The 16825-nt window shown below is 39.0% G+C and overlaps 1 protein-coding gene and 1 long non-coding RNA gene across 3 annotated transcripts in view; one reads left to right on the forward strand and one right to left on the reverse strand.

The window, feature by feature from the left end:
* Positions 1–15994, reverse strand: BTLA (B and T lymphocyte associated). Of its 2 annotated transcripts, XM_009466735.2 has the most exons (6): positions 15829–15994; positions 4816–5124; positions 3686–3721; positions 2866–3003; positions 1913–1959; positions 1–800 (listed from the first exon to the last, which is right to left on the reverse strand). In XM_009466735.2, exons 1-6 carry the CDS (start codon positions 15914–15916, stop codon positions 459–461), a joined length of 960 nt encoding a protein of 319 aa, XP_009465010.2. In that variant the 5' UTR covers positions 15917–15994; the 3' UTR covers positions 1–458. The 2 variants fall into 2 exon arrangements, with proteins under 2 accessions (XP_009465010.2, XP_087613032.1); XM_087756906.1 differs by lacking the exon at positions 3686–3721.
* LOC148055657 (uncharacterized) overlaps positions 10413–16825 on the forward strand; it is a 16056-nt gene continuing 9643 nt past the window's right edge. Inside the window, exons 1-2 of the long non-coding RNA XR_015704630.1 lie at positions 10413–10595; positions 12508–12578. This is a non-coding gene — a long non-coding RNA (uncharacterized LOC148055657). The remainder of the gene's footprint in view (positions 10596–12507; positions 12579–16825) is intronic.

The following is a 16825-nucleotide window of genomic DNA, read 5'->3' on the forward strand; positions in this document are numbered from 1 at the left end:
TGAAAAACTGAATCCTTGGAAGGATGTTCTTAGAAACTCAGAGAAAAATTCTCCTACAAACACTCTTAGCTTTTACTTGGGAGAAATTAACCTGACTCAGTATCATTCCTCACGGATTCATTTTACACATTTCTATCCTAGGAAAACCTTCCCCTTCTCCCTTTTGTATATATTCAAACTGTAACCAAATCACAGTCAGGCTAGAAGCAGAATCCTGAAAACAAGAAAAATAAGAAAGCTGACTGTTTTTATTCCCCTATTTAAGAGACAATCACAAAGTGGAAATACCCACCCATCGACACAGGCTGTGTTTTGAATTCTGGCGTTAGAGGGGAGCATCCCTAGGTTCTTCTTAACAAAAAGGAAGCTTTCCCGAAAGAGAAAGGAACAACATCCTGGAGGGAAGCTAGAACTGGGACTGCATGCAAAATGGTTGTCGGGAGAAGTCCTTGACACATTTATTTATTTACATTAATGGAGGCATATTCTGTAAATTCATTTTCTACAGTTAGTTCCCTTCTCTGGCATCTTTCTGCAGAAGCAGAATGATTTAGTGCAGCATATGTGAGGCCATCTGGGCTTTCCGGTAAAACTGGGGTGGAAGGAATAACAGGATCATTGCGAGGTGCGTTAACTGCTGTCCTCTGCACGTTCCAGGGAGGGACATCGTTGTCATAAATGGCGTTGCCGTGCGAGGCCTGCAGTGGGCTAGCCATGGAGCAATAGTAAAGTGAGGAGCTTTCTTCTGAAGCTTGAGTTGTCCCAGCAGCGTGGGATGGAGCAGCTGATGGACTTCTGACCTGCAGAAAACAGAACAGGGTACAGCTCTGTGCATATCTGGTTGTTGCCTGTGCTCCTGCTACATAAGAGGCATGTAAGATTTTGTTCAAGTTGCTTTATCCCCTTAAAACTGCTTTTGAGCACAGGTGAATTGGATTCACCTGGTCACTGGATTTTATATTGATCTTTGAAATACAGTTAGAAATCATTCTTGGCTCTCCTGCCTTTCTCCATTTCCCTTCCCAAACTCTCATGTCTTTTCTTGCAAGATGCCAACTTACTTAAGGCAAAACTGATTTATCATTTTGTGAGAGCTCTTCTATGTCACTCATTCAAGGCTTTCCTTTCTCAGTTTACAAAATCTTTATTTTCATCTCCAAACCCCAGACTACTTTTTCCTTATCACCCCCATTCTCCCATTTCCTGATCTCTTGCTCTTTATCCTCTTTGACTTATTTTCCAAATAAATATTTCTTCTTCTCCAAAATCTGCAAATTCCTCTATAAATTAATCTCTCTAATGAAGTCCTCTTTTGACATCCATTTTTCTAGCCACTTAGAATATTCTGCGTTTAATTTTCTTTCTTCCAACTTGCCCTGTGGGAGCTCTGCAACCTGTTTGGTGCCCTTTGATCCCCACCAACACTTCCCCTGTGACCGATGGCTGCCAGCTCCGGTTGCATCTTTTGCGTTCTGCCTTCTGCCCATTTAATTTCTCTGGAACTGTTAGCAAGACCTCTGTGAATTCAAGTTAGCCACATATGAAAGTATTTCTTTTCAAACATTTTCCTTGTTCTGTGGGTCGTTTTTTGTCTTATGCAGACAGTCTGAACCAGATCAACAGAGGCTCTTTAGGTGCCTAAACTCTTACTGGAATGGTACTTACAAATGAATAGGTTTTAAGAGGAATTTAAATGCGTAAAGTACCTTTGCGGCTAAGTCCCTTAGTTCCTTCCCTCAGCTCAGCCGTGGTGACATCTCACACCAGGCAAACCAAGCTGTCCAGGCACCAAGAGGGTCACTAAATCTGTCTCTGTTCCTATGCCACTTTTTGTACTACACGAAGATTTGTTCTCAGTACATAGTTATGCAGGACGTGGTCAGGTTTTGATGATGGCAAAATTTAAACATACCAGGCTCTTTTGTCTCTGTGAAGTTAATGGAGTTCTCTTTTGCTTTGCTGGGAAAAAGAAAAAAAAAAAGATGTTTCAATAAATCAGCATTGAGAAGGTGCCTTTTTGCTTATCAAGGGAGTGTTAATTACTGTACTTTGAGTAGACCTCAAAGAACAAAAATCTATTTCCAAACTGGATTTGGGAACAGCTATTCTGACAAAAGCTAACCAATACAGAATGATATATTTATAGAATGAGTTTCTATGTTCCATAGAGCTCCTTCGAATAGGAGCAGAAAAATGCCTCGTGTACTTGTGGCTGGTTTTCTCTGTCTTCAGTGAACTGGGTGGGGAGAAAAAGGCACAGAGAATCCTAAAGCCATTCTATGAGCAAACATGTTAAATTTTTTTGGAAGATGAAAGAATTTCATTTTCCTAAAATTAAAAAAAAATCCATGGGATTATAATCGGCAAATGCGAGATCACTTAAATTAGATATGGGGGACTCCAAGTTCTGTTCTTGGTTTAGGACGTGGCAGCTGTGTAAGAGTTCCTGTAAAGCAGGAGAGATTAATACTGTAATTATTTGATAATTTAGAGGGAAAACTAGGAATATAAAATGTAACTGGATAGATCTTGACTGCATTTGCATGGCTAGAACTCCTATTTATTTCTAACTTGATTATTTGCAAAACAGGAGAAAAATTTCCAACTATTACAAGGTCTGAGATTTTTATTTGTTCTTACTTTACTTCCATCCCCCTGTCTCTGGAAGGGAACAATACGTGGGGCAAATTAAATTCTTAAAGATTCAGTATCCTAACTGGTGCACTCGACAAGGACATCTCAGCAATCAGTTGGGGTAATTATTAGGGGATTTGCATAGAGCTTTGAATGCAGCTTCTGTGAAGCTCTGAAAAGGAGTGGAATCAAATGTACACCAGGCAAAGGTTAAATGGTAAAACTCCTTACCATGGTACCTCCTTAGACGCCAAAACATGCATACAGCGATGAATGGACAACATAGACCCACGGATGCTGAAGCATAAATAATGTGCAATATCTTGTAGTTTCGAGATTCTTGGGACTCTTCTGAGATACTAGTGGTATCTAAAATTGCATTAACATGTATTAGCATAAAGAAATATTTGACTGGGGTTTTGGGTTTTTTTTTTTGCATTAGGTCTTTCTGATGCAAGTCGCTTCTTAATGTACTTAAACATTCTTTAACTTGGTACAGCACATCATCAGATAACCATCTCCATGGGCATTCTATGAAGTATGAAGATACTGGAAGGAAAAGTGCATGGGAAAGTGTAATCGTTGAAGGATGCATGGCAGAAGGCTGGCAGGAGCAAACAAAGGGTCAGAATTAGACCACTGCTCTGAACTTCCAATATATTTTTGCAGTTGTAATTGTGAACAATAAGCAACCGTGAGTTAAAACCATACTTCAGGCTATGTTAAAGTGATGGGATAGCATGATTCCTAACACTTTGTAAGTATAAGCCATATATCACTGGGATATTAAAGAGCACATCAGAAGTGTAGACTATACCACCAGGAGGTAATTTGCTTGGCTTTGCCCCTTTTACTCTGAATGCTGGACAGTCCTAGCCTTGAAAACTGTGGCCCTTGAGAGACTGCAGTTTGTTCAAGTGGGAAGAAAGCAACTGTAGTTTAGCAATGGGTTTAAATTTGCTTTGACTGCACAAAACACTATTTTTTTCTAATTTGTAGCAACACAGGTTAGTTCCTGTCTCTCAAAGAGGAAACAAGAATCAGAACTTACTTTCTGGTGAAATTGTGATAATGTTTGTAGACTTTTCTGAAAGAGAAAAGCAAGACAGGGAAATGAAACAACAACTTGACATTTTGCACTGCAGCTGTGTTCTCTGCACTGCACACTAAAGTCTTCCCAAGGCTCCCCTTCAATCTGCTGATGGAAGAAGGAACAAAGTGCAACAACCAAAGGGTAGGGTGTTTTGGGGGGAGGGGGAATGATGTGTTGGTCTCCCACTGCCAACAGAGTAATTCTATCTTCCAGACCTCTTTGGCATCCAAATAAATAGATTAGCAGAACACATATTTCAAAGGAAACTTGCATCATGAGCTGGGCATATACTGTGTCTGCTAGCTCATTACAGCCATAAATTTTGATGTTGCTCCCTCTGTTGCAGCATTTCATGTGGCAATACACAAGGTTTTAAAGTTCATTAATTTACCAGAAGAGGAACTGGCAACAAAACAATCGTACACTGCAGCTGCCTGGGGTCAGTAGGCCACTATGGCCACACAGACCACTTTCTAGCTGCAAAGCTACATTGAGGAGGGCAGGCATGGCTCGTCATAATCTAGACTTGGCATCCCAACTGCCTAAGTTAATGTGAAGGCCTCACTTGCCTTTAAGTCCTCAAGATCATTTAAAGCTATTGCAGTCTTTCCTGCTCTTGAACTTCTTGGTGTACAAAACTATACTTTCTCTCTCTTGCAAGAAAGATCATTCTCAACAAGACGCTTGAATTGCTTTTTCCTCTTTACTGTTGTGCGGCCTCATCAACTGCTACTACATGACCGTTTGCATCCTGTCTAGTCCATGTGACGTATAATCAGGCTGTCCTCCCACAATCTTTTTGTGTTCCAATTGATATTTTTTTTTATTATCAAAGAGTCCACTAATGGCTGTTTGGTGTTGGCAGCTTTGCTTTTCTCTTCCAGATCCTCCTGTTATTTCTTTATTTTGTTATTTCCTCTCCCCAGGACCAACAGGCAGGATAGAAACATGAAGAAAGTGGTAAGTAGCACCACAACTGTGCTACCAGACAAACATGGTGGGAGAAGCCATTGTCCAGCATGCATGAGCTTTCCTGTTTGTGGCATCTTTTTGTCTTAAAGGGCTCTTTCATAATGCAGGGGCCTCACCTTCAACAATAACCTTTATTCCATGGCTCACACTGGAATAGTTGCCTCCTATTGCTCGACAACGATAAGTTCCGCTGTCATTCTGATTAACTGAGAAAAACTCCAGTGTAAACACATTGGAGTCCCATTCCGCTTTGCCCTCCTTCAGCACCACACATGTATCCACCTCTATCTTGCACCACTGCATGTCTGGCTTTTTCTCACAGTAATGAACTGGACAGGCTATAATCAAGGAGTTCCCGAGATTAGTTTTGTACTCGGAGTTTCTTTTAACTTGAATTTCAACTGCACAATAGGTGGCATCAAATCCTAGAAGAGAAGAAAAACATAAAAAAAGTCATGGTGGTGGGAGTCTGCTGTATACTCCCCATAACACTAATCACAGTTTCTTTTCTCTGTCATTACTCAAGACTTCCCTTGTCTACTTGCAGGAGATCTGTTCTCCATATGGGACAGTGATAGCAGATAACATCAAGACTATTGTTTCTTTCATTTTTACGAGGATTGTTAAAATGCACTTTCTCCCTCTGATATGATTTTTTCCCCTTTTTTATATCTCAGTCAAGTTGGAAATATAATATTTTAGAAAGAAAATACGTAAAACATACATAGCATGTTTTCCTGCGTTGTCCTTCTCACAGACCTTTTCTGTTACTTTTAGATTTACTTCAAATTATTGTTTACTTCACAATTCTTGTTAACTTGCAGAAGTAAGGGCTTTTCTTGGGTAGAGATTTTTCATAATTGTAATAATGAAAAGAATTATATTCAATGCAAATATACCTTATCCCTATTTTTTAATTTTTGTTATGTTTTGTTAAACTCAGTGTTCAAGCTATGGTATGTCAACTTAACTCTGGGTCTTGGTATTGAATGTCCTGACCTTTTATTAAAGATTCATGTTTCTTGTGATGCTTTATTTCTCTGGCTAAGTAAAAGTAACAAAAACTATGTGATACCCACGTGCTCCCTAGTTCCCTACCCTGTCTTACAGTACAGTGCTTGTGTACTGAAGAAAGTGATTGCTCGCAAGTCCAGGGAAAGAAATCTTAAGTATATTTATGTTTTCTGGTTGATAGAGGGAAGTAGTAAAAATGGTGAAGTATGTTGAGGGCAAGTTTTGTGGGGAGGAGAAATGTATAGGGGAGGAAAGAGCAGAGAGGAGAGGGGAGGGGTCTGTCAGCAGCCAGCGCTGTTTCAAGGGACGGAGCCTCTGGGACCCCAGGCAGCCAGCGCACATAACTGCAACACCTCACACCTCACCTCCGCTGTCAGCCAGGATTTCTTATGCATGTGACACAGGAATCCTTGTGAATACCTGGGTAGTATATTCAAGAGCTTGGCATGGCCAGATTAACAGTTTTCATTTATGACCTTTAGTTTCCAAAACTTTTCTCTACAAATCTCAGACTACTCCACACCATAAATAAGTTGTAGAGCACTCAGTAATAATGAGTTTTGAGCATAAGTGTGTTCATAGCCTTCATTATAGCAGAGCTAACGTTTTGCTGCTGTTGATTTTTCGGTTCACTCTCTTTCAGGTGACTTTGGGAACGAGCATCTAAAAATTAGGTGGCACTCATCTACCTCTAAACCTAAATCTTTAATATTGGTCTCATTTTGCACTATCAATGTGCCTGATCTTGCTTGATAATGAGGAAAAGGCTCTTCACTGTAAGGCTGTTATTTGCAGCCACTGCAAGAAATTGCGGTCTCTGATATATCTCTGCCATGTGCAATAGAGAAACTCCTCTGCTTACAGGACTTGGCATCCTGGGACATTTCTGCTTTGAGGGGTCCAAATCTGAAATCATCCTTGTACACCAACGTCCCCTTAGTCAGGATGGCTTTACATGAGGATTGAAGTGGAGTAGAGTGGCAAAAGCACACAGGTACTTGGACAAGGACTTAAAAATTGGTTCTTGTGGAAGAGGCAAGTGGAGGAAATTCAGATAATTTGAATGGAGATAAAAAAATGAACAAGGAGGACAGTAGCTCTGGGTACAAACAATGTCTTTTTACTAACGTAAAGAGTCTAGATAAAAAACAAGGGGAACTAGAAGCCTTAATTTATTCAATATTCCTATGAAGAGAAGGAAGGAGAGCAGCAGAACAAAAACAGTTGGGTTTGGCAGAGAAAGCTTTAGTAAGTTTGGAGATCTGGGAGAGAAGAACTCATCAGATGTAAATACAAAGGAAAAGGACATAAACAGAGCTGGTGGTCCGTCCAATAAATGATGAGAGTACAAGCACTAAGCATCTACACTACAGCAGTGCAGTAAAAGATGATCTTGGCTAAATCATGAGCAAGCTTTTTACTGAGACAAGAAGGAAGCCTCCAAAAGCATAAAGAAGGTCAGGTTATTAAGGAGGGGCATAAAAGAACTGAACAACATTGGAAAAGTCATGGCAGAGAATGGGATGCACTTAGGAAAACACATCAAGTGTAAGTATATTGATTGTAAAACTAAGAAAATATTCATTCAATGGAGAGAGAGTGCTGTCACTAGATTACCAGCAGTAAATCAGATTTACCAGGTAAATTAGAGAAATTATTTGTAAAAAGGCAGGCTCAGTTCAAGAAGATATACAGGGGACATGCAGTAGCCTCTGTGTTCTGCTGAGGACTGATAAGTGTACCTAGGTCTTGTGCAGTCTTTTGTACTGCTCTTCAAGAAAGGAACGCAATGCTTGGAGTCTCTCCAAGTTGGAAAGAAGCCAGCAAATACCATGAACATGATAAGAAGACCATAAAGGAAAGCTTGAAATTCTTGGGGTTGTTTCACTTAAACAAAAGCAATGAGAGGAAAAGACATAATAAAATCATGTAAAGGCATAAAAGAAGAATGAAATAATCTGTTTTTTCATGTTTCTGTTAGGTATGGGGAGAAATAATGGACTAAAAGGGAAGTAAGGAAGGTTGATATTACATAGTTTGAAAAACTTCCTAACTGTGAAAACAGTAATACTGGGAGTGGTTTCTGTGGAAGCTTGTAGAGTTTGAATCACTGGTGGCCCTGAGGACTACCCTACACTGACATCTGTCAGGATAATATAGCTGAATTACCTTCTAACCTGTCAGCGTATGTAGTCATATAGACAAGTTCATGGACATCAGGTACATAAATGGATACTGAAAGGACTTGGGAAAGATGTACATGCTGATGTCCCCAATGCAACTGTTCCATTGCTGGGGAGACAGGAAGGGAACGGACCACAGAAAGTGGCCATGCTCATGTGCTCTTCCTGAACAGCCTTTCTTCTTGCTGCTGCCAGAGACAGAGCACTGGTCTTAGGCGGTATGGCATTTCTTACGTGGTCTCCACTGATACACAAGATATGCTCGTGATCCGCTTTCTGCCACAGCATTGCTTCAATAGTAGCTCCTGATTATAAATAAATATGTGGTGTCCAGGAAGAGACATTCTCCTAGGGACCATCCACCTGGATGCGGTAGCTATAGCAATATATTTAATATATTTAATATATCATTTAACATGTATGATATTTAATGTGAATAAAATAATTAAATGTAGTATTTAATATATTAAATATACATAATATATATTTTTTTTATTGCAATGTATATGACGTGGTGAATATACTGCAATAGCAACAGCTCTAACATGTAGAGCCTGGCCGTGTTCACAAGGTAGCATTTAGGTGTTAGGTCAGCATGCCCTGTCCAGTCATCTAGTTCCTTTTCTGCTCCCCTGAGTAGGATCATTCTGAAAGACATATTTTAGTTATGAAGCAGGGTCACTTATCCTTCACTTAGACTCTTCCATCTTTGATTAAAAGAAAGTATGATTTGGTTTCAGGCAAGTAGGTCATATCTACTTTGGTCATACCGCAGTAGCAGCACATGGTTATCGCTAGTCTGAAAATGGAAACTAAAAGCTCAAATTAGAAAGTAGAGGTTTCGATTATTTAAGCAACTATTGCCATGGAAGATAGTGCTCCAGGAAGTATCTATAAAGCTTGGATTGTGCCCTGATAGCAGCCTTCTTTCTGATACGATCCTATGTAACAGGTATTTCCAGAAGGATGTGCAGGTCTCTGCAGAACAGATATTTTCTGATGTCCTTCATCTAATTATTTTATCATACAGTTTTACCTTTTTTCAAAATTCTCTTTTGGGAAAAAAAAAAAAACAAAACAAAACCAATAAAACAAATCCAAAACAGAACCCAAAACTTTTCTAGAAGGTCCAGAAAGTCCAATTTCTCTCAAAGTTTTAAAACAGATTTCAGTGACACTCTCTCATTCAGTGTCATTATTAACCAGGGAGAGGGGCAGGAATTGTTGTATCTCTTTCATTCTTATCTTTTTCCAGTTCAGGGATGTCATGTTTTCCTTGATTTTGAATCATCTGGTGCTTTTACAACAAAGGATACATCACTGCCCACTGTCACTTTTGGAAGAATCACCTGATCAGCATTGAGCAAATTTGTACATCCAACAGCACTCAGTTGGGACAAAGCTACTAATGATTAATTCAGTTGAACATAAGTTGTGTAGGTAATTGGAAAGGAAAATATCTTATCAATGTTAAATATTGCTTTAAAGAAATGAGTGTCTTGCACTGGTCAGTGTAACCTAGAGTAACACTCAGTGGCAGAACCTCCCAGGGGTGATACTGGGTGCACAGAAAGTTTTGAATCATCCTCCAGCCACATCCTGAGTGGGAATACAGAAACTGCCTGAGCAGAAGCCTTCCTGAGGTCTGGATATACTTCTAGAGTAGTTTTTGTGCAGCCCTTGCTCTGTAGGTGAAATGTATAAGCAGTTCAAGTGTTACATGCTTGCACTGATATCACAACGAGAAACTTCCCTCCATACAACTTCCTACACTACTAAGTCAGTCATGAGGAGTTAGGAGTTAAATCACTCCTGACAGAGGATTTACTTGGTCACAATTTGTTTTTTTTAAAAAAAGTTCCACTGGCATTGATATTAGTTGTATTACTTTTGCTCATATAGTATATTTTTAAGAGAGTTCAAATAAAACGTGCTAGTGTGATCTCTCAGTCAGGTGAGCTTGAACAGTGTTTCTCCTTTTTTCCCCAAGTGCCTACGCAAACATGTGCCGCAGTTTTGCTCCTTCATCTTCTGGTAGTGATCATTCACTTTTGGTGGTGATCATTCACTTACTAGCATAATTCCAGGATAATCAGGTCTGGCTAAATTATGTTTCCCGAGCAAAATTCCCTGCCATCAAGTGGGCCTGACTCCAACGCCCTTGCTTCCTCCCAAAGGTTACCTATGGAATATGCCACTGAGCTTTGGGAACTGCACGTGGGAAAACTTGTACTGCACTTGCTGCCCAGCCCAGTGGTGGCACTGCCTGCCCACGACTTCTGAGCAGTAGATCCCTCCTGTCCCACCGACCCTCGGAGGCACTTCCAGCTGGAAGCTTGCATGACGCTGGCCTACACACACCTGTTGGCTCTCAGCCTTCCTTTCTGGCTGCTGATGCAGGTGAAAGTGTTTGGCAGCCTGCTGTCAATTAAGCCTAGGGTACAAATCCTCTTCTTCTTTTCCCTTAAAATAAGTGAGGGTTGAGGCTACTGGGTTTCATTTGGTCTTCCATTTCCTCCAGTTTATAGTGCTTTTTAAATTTTTTTTCTTCTTTCCAGTGTAGCTATAGACTTTGTAGAAGAAATTTAACTTACTGAAAACTGATTTAATTTTCTTAGTCATCATTTGTGGATAGTTATAATTTGTAGATTTTCTTAGTTACTATTTGTGGATCCCTTGAAGAAGCCTGTGGATAGTAGGTAAACATCAGTAATGTTTTACTTCAGTGATTTTTTTTTTTTTATTTTATTTTCCTGTTAGTCAAATAGAGCAATCTTTTGAACTTCCTAATCAAGAGCTATACAAGCTACTGCTTGCCTTTCAGTGTGTATGAGAATCCACAGACTGTCTTCAGAGCTTGCAAAAAGGCCTTCCTTTCAGAGTCTTAAAGTAACTGGACTTTAGGCTGCCTTTAATTATTTTTTTTTAGTTGTTATGAAATAATGCTTGGAGCATGAAATGTAATCACAATTGCTTTTGTATGTTTCTGTGACTTGTTAATGACTGACAGCTAAATGACTTGGGCTTTAGGTTTGTTGTGGTTTAACCCCAGTCGGCATCTGAGCACCACCCAGTCACTCGGTCACCCTCCCCCTGCCCTGGTGGGATGGGGGAGAGAATCGGAAGGGCAAAAAGTAACAAAACTCACGGGTTGAGATAAGGACAGTTTAAAGTAATAATAAATTGTAATGAAAAAGAAAACAACAACAACAAAGAGAGGAATGAAACCCAGGAAAAAACAAGTGATGCAACTGCTTCCCAACTGATGGCCAGCCAGTCCCCAGGCAGTGATAGCTGGCCCTCCAGCCAGCTCCCCCCAGTTTATACACTGGGCATGATGCCATATGGTCTGGAATAGCCCTTTGGCCAGTCTGGGCCAGCTGTCCTGGCTGTGCCCCCTCCCAGCTTCTTGTGCACCTGGCAGAGCAGGGGAAGCTGAAAAGTCCCTGACTTAGTGTAAGCAGTACTTAGCAACAACTGAAACATCAGGGTGTTATTAACACTATTCTCATCCTGAATTCAAAACACAGCACTAGACCAGCTACTAAGAAGAAAATTAACTCTATCCCAGCTGAAACCAGGACAAGGTTTTCAAATTTTTGGTAGGGAGAAATCTAGTCCTTGGTAAATGTTATTAGTCATCAATTTGGGGACCTTCTAGAACAATATAATCAGAAGAGGTGAGTGAATAGGAGTTAAACATTTTTCTCAGGCTTTGGGAAATTCTTAGTTTGAATGTTTTTGAACTTCAATAACTAAAAATCTGAGCTAGATAAAGCTTTTTCCTATAATCCAGCCTTTTTTTTTTCCTCTAGTAATTAAGTGTGGGATTTCATAATGAACATGCCCTGAAATTTCTAATTAACCTTTCCTCTTTCCCAAATCACACCTTACTTGGCAAGAAACTTTAAGTGGATAAAAAGCAGTAGAGAAAATCCTTTTAAAAACAAAAAGATTTGGGAACTTTTTTATATAGAATAAAATATTTAAGGCAAACTTTTAAAATATCTTTCACAGATTTCCTGTAAAGGCCATTTGGCAGGAATAGGTGTCAGTGAAGATTTGGGATTAAATAACAATATACACCATAATAGCTTAGAGAATGAGGGATATCTTTTTTTTTTTTTTAACAGGGAGAAAAAATCAACGCACCTGATAATGAGAGAGAACTTTTCCTGTTCATTGGTTGTCATTACAAAGCCAACCACAAAATAAACTTCAATTAATGAACTAGCACAAACATGGCTTGGTGTACTTTTCCTCTGATAGTGTAGCTTCACTTCTTTCTATCTGCTACCTCCTGTGGCTTACGAGAAGTCAATGGTACAGATATTGTCTGCCAAATATACTGTATGTGTGCAAGTGCTTTCCAACATAAATTTAATTACTCTTTCTTTAATACTGCTATGAGCTGAGACCTGAAACCAGTTACACGGTCTTATACTGAGTCTTGTTTTCAATGTCACATGCATGGGTCGTCATGATGAACATCTGAATGTGCAGTTTTCAAGAGGGTACAAGAATATGTAACGTACGGAAGCTTTATATACCAGCTTCAAACTTACACTTCTCGGTAAGATTCAGATTGACTAAAAGCATGTTTTCTTTTAGATCACTTGAGTGTGTTCCTGAACAAGCTGCGGCGAGCCAGGCTCTATTGCACCGAGAACTGATTTGCACAGGTAAGGAAAATCTTCTGTACAGTGTACTGCCAGGATAAGGATTTCAAATGAAAGCACGTATTCCATAACTTGTACAATAGGGAAATACCCATGGCAGTGCTTTCGTTTATAAAAACAATTTTAATTTTTTTCCTCATTCTTGTGTTCTAGAAAACATAGTCATGACATGACTCATTAAGCAAACAAAAGAGGTTTAGTGGAAATAGCTTTCCATTTACCTAACTCAATCCATTGGTATAAAAATAATAGCTAAAAATTGAGCCTTCTAATCTTTGAATTATAAATGGTGTCATTCACACCTGATCATCTAAGAACTCAGAACAATTCCAGTAAACTAAGACTTATTAATTGACATTTCTGAAGCATTTGTTTTCAAAAGGATTTATCTTTATTTTGTTTTTTCACGCTCTCCTCTCTTTAAAAGAAAAAAAAAAAAAAAAAAGGAACAAGGGGTAGGATAGAATACAAGCCACAGGTATCATTCCCTGAGGCAGATAATGGCTGAGGTATAAACTGTCAATTATTCATGAAAAATGAATGTCTACACTTAGTGTTGAATCCTACATTTGGGTCTGTCTGTGAACACAGCGAAGCACTAGAACGGTTTTAACTCGGGCCCTGTGTTCTGGGAAGTTTCTGATTAGGGCCATAGCACAAAAACTACACCAGAAAGCGCGTTGGTTTGTTGGGGTTTCACATTTAACACTGAGATCTTCATGGCTTTGTTAATTTTAACAACAAAAAAGGAAACAGGCTGTGAGGGGTGCTCATGGAAAAATATGCTCCCTCCTTGAATTTAGGTAAGGTGTATTTAGAAAGAGAAGTACTTCAGAAGACATATTAAGTGATACATGGATAAGCCTTTTTCAGACTTCCCACAGCTTCAGAGAAGGCTTTTCAAAGAATGATGTAAAATTTTATTTTAGTCCTTTTACATCATTATATCACAATTTGGATTTTTTGAAGAATGTCATTTTGCTAATAGAAATTTAGTTTTAGTCCTTTTCACTTAATTTTTCCCATGTCATCTTAAAGATACAGTAACCTACTTTTTCTATTTACTTGGTGTACAATGAAGGATTTTCTGGGTGTCTTGTTGTTTTTCTGGTTTTGTTTCCCAGCAATGGTAGTATTTGTAAAGCTGACCTGCTCGCTGAGGTAGCTGACGGAGAGTTGCATCATTTTTTAACTATTCCTTGATGAAAGCTGTGTAAGTGCAGAAAAGATGCCTTTATATTTTGATGACTGAAACTTGAAGATGGAACATTTCTGTTTAGCTGAATGCTAGCATGTGCAGGCTATCCCACAAGAAGGTCTAACAGCAAGGTGTTACTTGAGCCAAGAACTGTGCCCACGTTTAGTGGGCATGTGTGCACGTACCTAGTTACTGGCTGGAGATTCTTGGAGCGAGGGGAGGTTTGCTGGGTTTTATTTTCGTTGGGATGAAACGCTTCATTTACTTTGTGTAATGCTGTCCAGATAGCAACAACCACTCTGAGACTGGATGGGAATGATCTGTTCTTTGGTGTTACAAAGGAGACAGGGCCAAAGTGGACTAAAATTACCGGGGTGAGGGGAGAGAAGGGCCTGCTGCTTGTGACTTATCAGAAACAAGCTGACTTCTTCCCTAATTTAGAAAAGATTTGCTGGTTATTGACTTTGTATATGAAATCTGAGTGGTCAACTTTGTTTCTGATAGGAGTAAGGGAAACTTTGGATACATTTGCAATGTACAAAGCTTAAATAAGTCGGCTTCAATCTTCAACTTACGTCAAAACAAAATAAAAACCAAACAAGCCTGGAAAATTTATGGCTAAAATGTAAATACATTAAAAAAAAAAAAAAATTACATCATGGTTCTGTAGAGGCTGACTTGCAAAACTTTCCTCTCTGTAATGCTTCTATAAACATGGTTCTGATATTTGTAGTAATATAGGTGTATAGAAGGAAATAGTATTGTTCTCAGAGGACCCCAAGTAGTTTTGATGTAGAACAAAAAATAAACCCTAGTAAAATAAATTCTGTGTAAACAAGATACATGCTATATGCAGCATAACAGAAATTACATTCTGGTATAAAAACAGTATCTAGGAATCTGGCAGATGAGTATGGAGGGTTCGCCCGTGTACTAGTGAACTATACAGGACAATGCAGAGAGGTGATTGCATGAGGAACTAAAAACACAGGCAGACTTAATGAAGTGAACAGAAACAGTAGTTAACTCTTACCAGAAAAGAAGATACTTCCGTTTAGGGTATGATGGAGGCTGTCAGCTCTAGATACACCCCTTTCAGAAGCATGTTAGCTTATTCATTTGAAAATCGAATGTAAAGCAGTTCAGTAGCCTCCCCGAGCTCAGCTCACACCCTGATTAAGAAACAGCTGCATCTAACTGACCTGGTAATTCATATATTTTAAGCTAAATGTTTGAGTTTCCCTTCCCAGGCAGATGCTCTGAATGCTTGTTTAACCTTTCCTATTAGTATTAATAATGTGTTTTATTCATAAAAACAAGGAGTGTCAAAAGATGCTATATATTTGCAGAGTTAGTCACACATGTCAACTAAGCTTCACACAGCCAATTTGTTCGTGTAATTTTAGCAGTGCCTTATAACAAATGGTATTTTGATCAATTTATCAGAAATGTATCAACAGCAGCTGAGTGCATCCATTACAGTAGCTATTATCCTTTCTGTAGGAGTGCCTTCCTTTCAATACTAAAATTTATGTCTCCTATATGATATTAGCAGGGAAGAACTTGAAACAAAACAATCTCTAGTAAAAATATTAGGAATATACTGGGCAGAGCGTAGGAGAACATCTCCAGTTAAAAACTATGGAGGTTCAAAGTTGAAAGCGGGATGAAAATTAGATTGAGTTAAGCTAAATAATTGAGGGTACACTTACATATCTGGTAAGGACAATTTACTGGATCCAGTTCAGAGCTATTAGGATTCCTGGATTTCAAGCAGAGGCTTGAATGCTGCCAAACCCCTTGAAGGCAGAGTCTTTGGCCACAAAGCAAGTTGTATTTTGTCCCAAAGTGCTAGGGTTCTGGCCTAGACTGTTACCTACTATTTCTCAATTATTGTCATCATCATTGTCTTTAATTGAATTCGAAGTCTCTGATATGGTAATAAAATAAGTCACAGATTATATCCAAGGTACACTAAGCACTGCTTTTCTTTCTGTTCTCCCCCCGCAATGTTTAATAACTACAGACAGGTTAAATTATAAGACCGCATCTTACCGTAAATTTGATAGTTGCTCTGAGCCAGCGTTACTAGGAGGATGTACAGTAAGATCCTTTTTATCAACATGACTGGAGGAGCCTTCATTCTCTGGGCATTGTGGAGGGAAGACGTTCCCGCGGATTTAAAAAGTGCAGTTCAGATGGCCTCTTGCATCCTGTTAGGTTTACCTGGGTAAATGTCTGAGCCGGTTCCCTTTTCTAGTTCTGTTAAGACAGTGCAGAAAGGGGAGGGGAAGCAAAATATCTGCAAAAATCTGACGGCTTACACAGTTGTCTTTTTTGTGTGGTTAAAACGTGAACTGCTTGATCATTTCACATCATCTCAGAACTCCTCTGTAATTCGAGGCAAAACATCTTTCACTCTTCTCTGGCTCCCCTTGCAGTGTAACAGACACAGCTGCAGATTTTTTTTTTTTTTTGAAAGATGCTCCTGCAGTTGAGGTTTTGATTTTACAAGCCGTGATATAGCAGAGAGAAGGGATGCACAACAGTATTTTAAACTTGTTCGGTCCTTGTGTATTGCTCTGATTGAATATTAACAAATTAAGAAGCTGAGCAAATCCACTATTCACAGGATGGTAGATGTCACATGTCTGAATAGTCTTAATTTGCATTAGATTAATTTACAATAATCTGCACTATAAGAGATGATTGCTTCTACTATTTAGTCTTAGCATCCTCATAACATAAGGCCAAGTAATTTGGTTTTGGATTTTGTGGGTTCTTTTTCAGCATGTCCTTAACACCTTTTTCCCCTAAATATTTCTAAAACACTGAACCATTTAGCTGAACCTTCCCAAAAAATTCTGTCAATCTACAGTTTCTTCATAAAGTTAGAACCAAACTAAGGTTGAACAGGAACTTCATATATAGCAATTATCACTTCTGCTTATAATGCAAATACAACAACCACAAATAGAAACCAGAGAAGAAATTAATGCAGTTATGAAAGCCTATGTTAAAATGGGGAGATTTAGACTTGACATTAGGAAAC

This window comes from Nipponia nippon, unplaced genomic scaffold (assembly GCF_047370975.1).
Source record: "Nipponia nippon isolate SJK-2023a ecotype South Korea unplaced genomic scaffold, ASM4737097v1 scaffold_2, whole genome shotgun sequence".
NCBI lineage: Eukaryota > Metazoa > Chordata > Aves > Pelecaniformes > Threskiornithidae > Nipponia > Nipponia nippon.

Excerpts from the sequence above, each read along its gene's own strand:
- BTLA (XM_009466735.2), bottom strand. The coding sequence starts at position 15,916 with ATGAAGGCTCCTCCAGTCATGTTGATAAAAAGGATCTTACTGTACATC. Across the intron at positions 1,960-2,865 it reads GCGTCTAAGGAGGTACCATG|CAAAGCAAAAGAGAACTCCA; the intron begins GTAAGGAGTTTT and ends TCTTTTTCCCAG. Across the intron at positions 801-1,912 it reads CACAGAGACAAAAGAGCCTG|GTCAGAAGTCCATCAGCTGC; the intron begins GTATGTTTAAAT and ends TGTTTTCTGCAG.